Source organism: Portunus trituberculatus, chromosome 9 (genome assembly GCF_017591435.1).
Source record: "Portunus trituberculatus isolate SZX2019 chromosome 9, ASM1759143v1, whole genome shotgun sequence".
Classification (NCBI taxonomy): Eukaryota; Metazoa; Arthropoda; class Malacostraca; order Decapoda; family Portunidae; genus Portunus; species Portunus trituberculatus.
In genome coordinates this window covers 7,978,857-7,985,003 of record NC_059263.1, presented here as the reverse complement: position 1 = coordinate 7,985,003, position 6,147 = coordinate 7,978,857, and the positions used below count along the sequence as shown (strand labels likewise).

Below are 6,147 nucleotides of genomic sequence, written 5' to 3'. Positions count from 1 at the left end.
GCTGTGGGTATTTTGTTCCTTGTATGAAAAGCGCAGAAGCCATGACCCCTCCCAATTGGTGTTGTGAAGCTAGGAATCCTGACAGTGTAGGCAGGACTGTAACCTGTTCATAGATATAAACAGCACATATTTCTTTTTACCTTTTTAACGCAAGGGGATCACTAGCAAAGGAAAACATTATACAGAGGAGAAGGGTCTTGAGGTTTCCCTATCAGAAAATCTTGAATTTCAGGAAGGAGATACAGAAGCAGGCTGAGAGAGTCACTCAAGACTAAAGATTCATTCACACATTACTTGACTGCATGACCTGTTCTCGCACCATGTTGAGAGAGAGAGAGAGAGAATAAACACACCAAGAATTCGCTTCAGATTTAATTGCCTTTTACCTTGAAAGATGGAGACAGACACAGATGGAGAGGGAGAGAGAATCAATACATCATCCCTATCCTATGCTTTCTTTCCTCTCCTCTCCCTTCTCTGCGTGGTGTGAGAGTGATAGGTAAGGCAAACTTGTAAGAGTTCCTGAGAGTGACTGTGCCTCAATTGTTAATGTGAGGCTGTCATGGTGTGAGTGGCTCAAAGGTAAATGTCTTAAAACAAGTGAGAGAAGAGCAATGTTGTGGTGATGCCTTACTTTTGTATTTGATAGGCTCTTATTATTACATTTCTAACTCGTAAATCTCTCTCTCTCTCTCTCTCTCTCTCTCTCTCTCTCTCTCTCTCTCTCTCTCTCTCTCATGGAAGAAGTGAATATTTATCTCATATCAAGAGAGAGAGAGAGAGCATGGCACCACGTCACACACCGGAAGTCGGCATCCTTTCTTTACTATCTCAGCACATTAATTGAGGGGGGGTAGGGAGGGCAGGGAGAGGAGAGGAGAGATATGTACTGCTGCAGGCTGGGGGGAAGGAGGGGGTGTGGGGGAAATGATGGAGGAAGAAGCTACCTAGACAGACACTTTATTGTATTATCTTTATCATAATAATAATGATAATAATAATAATATTAATAATAATAATAACAATAATAATAATAATTATTATTATTATTATTATTATTATTATTATTATTATTATTATTATTATTATTATTATCATTATTATTATTATTATTGTTGTTGTTGTTGTCGTTATTATAATCATCATCATTATTGTTGCTATTGGTTTTACTATTATTTACTCTTTTCATCTATTTTTTTCTCATTTCTGTACCTAGTGACCAAGAAATAAGAAACTTTAATCCATCGAATTATATATTGCAATGTCACACTGTAATTTACTAATTGGGGAGAGGTGAAATATGATTAAATAATTCGCTTGCCATGAAGGAACAGCCGCGCCAGCTTAGTTTTAGCGCGAGTGACGTGAGAGAGTGAGAATGACATTTGCGAGGCGACACCCAGCAATGCAGTTTTCATTGCAACACGTATTGACACGCCGGGGCTTGTCAGCACACACGGCAGCACTGTGAGGCGTGAGGCGTGAGGGGAGTGCCAGAGGTGAGGCACACTTTCCTTATGATCCTTGTTTTGTTTATATTCTGTTGCTACTACGGCTACTACTGCTACTACTACTACTACTACTACTACTACTACTACTACTACTACTACTACTACTACTACGACCACTACTACTACCACTACTACTACCACTGCTGCTGCCACACCACCACCACCACCACTACACACTACTACCACCACCACCACCACCACCACCACCACCACCACCACCACCACCACCACCACCACCACCACCACCACCACCACCACCACCACCACCACCACCACCACCACCACCACCACCACCACCACCACCACCACCACCACCACCACCACCACCACCACCACCACCACCACCACCACCACCACCACCACCACCACCACCACCACCACCACCACCACCACCACCACCACCACCACCACCACCACCACCACCACCACCACCACCACCACCACCACCACCACCACCACCACCACCACCACCACCACCACCACCACCACCACCACCACCACCACCACCACCACCACCACCACCACCACCACCACCACCACCACTACTACCACCACTACTACTACTACTACTACTACTTGTTTTGTTTCTTGTATGGCGTTCATGTGGTAATCCTGACCCGTCCAGGCTCTCTGCAGGATACACAGTAATTTTTGCATCGTTTGTTTAGTCATATCCGTTTGCATGATAGCATCCATTAGATAAAGGACCACTGTAACGCCGTGCCTCATAGCCGAGTTCTCCAAATCAAAACAGTTCCACGGTAAACACTAATATTATCATTGCTATTGCTACTGCTACTACTACTACTACTACTACTACTACTACTACTACTACTACTACTACTACTAGTTGGAGTAGTAGTAGTAGTAGTAGTAGCAGCAGCAGCAGCAGCATTGAGCGGGCGGCGCGGCGCAAGGACAGTGGTTCAAAGTCCGCGGGGTGGCGAGAATGGCACACACGGGGCGGGGCGAGATGGCGCCGTCGCCGCGCCTCGGCCAGGCCAGTGAGGTGTTTACCACCGCGGGGAGGAGGATGGCTGTCACCTGCGCTCGTGCCACTGTCTACTGAAGCCCTGTCACCGCCTCCCCGTGGGCAGTGCCTCGTCGGTGACTGGCGCCCCTGTGTGTGTGGTGGTGGAGTGTTGGCAGTGCCGTGGGCGGCGTGTGTGGTGGTGGGCAGTGGTGGAGGGGCAGTGTGCAGTGCCCAGCCTCAGTGTGAGTGCAGCCAAACATGAAGCGGTGCGCTAGGGTCGGGTCAGCTGTGTCTTGGGCCGAGCCTGTCTGCGTGGTGTGCGGGCCTGGGCACGCCGTCTCCGCGGCCACCGGGGCGTGGGCAGCTGGAAAATCAATATCCCACCAGTGCAGTGCCGTGCCGGGCAGTGTAAAGGAATGCCTGCAGCAGTGACCATATTCACCCGTCCCCCTGCTACTCTCCTCCTCCTCTCCCTTCCCTTGCCCTCCCTCCTCCCTTCCTCCTCCAACTCCCCCTCGCTCTTCTCTTCCACTTCCACCTCCTGCAGCAGCAGTGTGAAGGGGCATGCGAGGAGGCGTCCCATGGACCGTGTTGCTGCTGGTGGTGCTGGTGCTGGTGGTGCTGCTATCTTGAGGTGACTGGCTGCCCACCACAGGTAGTGAGTGCCACAGACAGTCAAGATGCAAGCCAAAAAACGATATTTGCTCTTGTTCAGCTGTTGTGCGTTCCTCTTCTTTGGTTACTTTGGCTACCACCACTTCAAGGCTCACCGGCAGAGCAAGTGGCACCACCACCTCTCCAGCTATTCAGAGGACTCAGACCTGCTGCAGGACGAGGACATTTCCCCCAGCCCTCGCTTCCGCCGGCTCAGTGATAGTGGAGGTGGTGGTGGCAGTGGTGGTGACGTGCGAGACTGTCGCATGGAGACCTGCTTTGACTTCAGTCAGTGTGAGAGAGGGTTCAGGGTGTATGTGTACCCCATAGACGACAACGTTCCGCCCAGTGCCAGCTATGCCAAGGTGCTAAACGCCATCCGTGAGTCCGGCTACTACACGTCTGACCCCACCCAGGCGTGTGTGTTCGTGCTGAGCCTGGACACCCTGGACCGGGACACACTGAGCAAGGAGTATGTGCGCAACATGCAGTACAGGGTGCAGCGGCTGGCCCTCTGGAACAACGGCCAGAACCATATCATATTCAACTTGTACTCCGGCACCTTCCCGGATTACCTGGAGGACCTGGGCTTTGACCTGGGCAAGGCAATCCTTGCCAAGTCCAGCATTTCCATTGAGAACTTCCGGCAGGGCTTTGACATCTCCCTGCCGCTGTTCCACAAGAGCCACCTGGAGAAGGGGGGCGAGGAGGGCTTCTTGGAGTCCAACAAGTTTCCCGGGAACAAGAAGTACCTGTTGTCGTTCAAGGGGAAGCGTTATGTGTACGGCATTGGCAGCGAGACACGCAACAGCCTCTACCACCTGCACAACGAGAGGGACATCGTGCTGCTCACCACCTGCAAACATGGGGACAGCTGGAAGGGCTACAAGGATGAGCGCTGTGACCATGACAACGCAGAGTATGATAGGTAGGCAGACCATTCACACTCATCTGTACAGTTATAACCAGCTGTCACTTTAGTCATAGCTTGTGTTGGCTGACTCTGCTGACCACTTCTTGAGTTATGGGGGGTGAGGGTCAGGGTTGAAAGGTGTGGCAGCAGGCTCTTGATATGGGAGGCCCCAGCGATGCACTATAGTTCCCTGCAGAGTAGCCATGGAGCAGGGGTGAGGTGTGTGTGTGATGTGTGTGTGAGTGTGAGATTCAGTTTATGAGCAAAGTAAGCCTTGTCTGGTTAATGATCCAAGAGGAATTTGCAGGACAGATTTTTTTAGACAACTCAGTTAGCTACTGTATGGAATGAAAAATGGGCAGTCCTGAGTAAGGCTGGAGGTGTCAGACTGATGGGTGAGGGGCTGATTGATGGGCCAGGTGTTTGATTGATGTTAGCTGCATTACATTACACTGTTTAAAAAAGTAAAGGAGTTGTAGAGGAACTGTTATGAGCATGTATTGGAAATCAACTCTCAAGTCTTCACCTTCTCCTCATTGCTTGTACTGCTTTGTGTTGCTTTTTTCTTTTTTTTATTACAATACTTCCTCTGTTCCTTTCCTCCTATCCCTGTATTATAAACCCAACAACATATATTATAAGTTTCTTTGGTTCAATTTTATATAGTTGTTGCACTTTGCTGAGCCCTCTTGCCACTCTAGACAAGATACAGAATGACCAGAGAGAAATGTATGGTTTTCAATGCAAGAGTGGTTAATATCTGGTGTTAGTATTTGAATATACTTAACTCTTAAGTAACTATGACATATAAAACAGAGAGACACTTATTAGTATGTCTTGCCTCTTGTACTTTTCACTCAGTAAGTCCTCTAACTCAAGGCCACAGAGGAGTAACTAGTGACAGTGTAGCAGGAGGCAGTTCACTGCAGCAGCTACCTCCTAAGATGTGCTGACAGACTGTTTGTTCAACACACAGTGAGGCGTCAGTGATCAGTTTAGTGTTCTGTGCATCATCACCACCACATCATCACCTCACAACATTTTCTGAGATAGATGCTGCCTCTCTGACCTTCCCTGATTGTAGTTGAACCTCTGCATCACTTCAGAATCTAACAATAACATTAGTCATAATTTTTAAAGGCTTGCATCTGCATTTTTTTGTCTTTTATTTTTTGCTCTACAACGGCCAGCGCTGGTGGTGTTTGGGGGTGTTTTGCCATTGAGACAACTTTGTGGCTCAGGATGGAGTGTAATGCATCTGCACATTTTACTAGATAGTGTACACATTGCTTTTCTCTAATACCCAACTTTGCCATCCGTCCTTCAGCTTAGTCATGCACTGGGAGAGAGATAAAGAAGCTGGAAGTAATTGTAATGAGACTGCAAACTTGACAGATATTTCACCCTCTAGTTGGTTCAGTAGTGTTGTTTGCTATGTTCCTTGAAGTTTTATTGCTGCACTTGCAAGCCGTCCCTGCGAGTCACTGGTGCATGTAACAGAATATATACACCACTGTTCCTTCAGCAAAACACTCCTTGGAACTCTGTCTTGAGGAATCTGACCCCCACCACCAGCAAGACCCCAAACCAGATGATGTTCTTCTTATATATTTACAGAAGGAGATTTGAAGCTTTAAAATATACATTCCTCACAGAGATATACATTGAGAGAGCATGTGTCAATCTTTAATGAGTGGTACTGGGAATATAACAAGGGTGACTAAGAGGGTATCTGGTATAACAACGATGACTAAGAGAGGATCTGGTACAACAAAGGTGAAATAAGAGTGACTAAGAGAGGATCTAATATATTTTTTCTATGTAAGAGAGGAGTACTGGCCAAGGGCAACAAAAATATAAAGAAAAAAGGCCCACTCAGTTGCCAGTCTCCTCTTAGAGCCGATAGAATTACAACAAGATAGATACAATAAGAGTGACTAAGAGGGGGTCTATTAGAGGTACAGAGGATAAGGGTGACTAAGAGAATCTGGAGGTTTGTAATGGTACTAGAATATAACAAGAATAAGTAAGAGGGGATCTAATAGTCTTGGATAGTACAAGGAGATATAACAAGAGAGAGATTAGGAGGGGGTCGG

General features: G+C 47.5%; 1 protein-coding gene across 1 annotated transcript in view; it reads left to right on the top strand.

Annotated features, from left to right (window-relative positions):
* The first annotated feature begins 2,464 nt into the window (after positions 1–2,464).
* LOC123501535 (exostosin-1-like) overlaps positions 2,465–6,147 on the top strand; it is a 72,329-nt gene continuing 68,646 nt past the window's right edge. Inside the window, exon 1 of the mRNA XM_045250397.1 lies at positions 2,465–4,066. Within this exon, the coding sequence (XP_045106332.1) occupies positions 3,165–4,066 (902 nt within the window). The 5' untranslated portion in view covers positions 2,465–3,164. The remainder of the gene's footprint in view (positions 4,067–6,147) is intronic.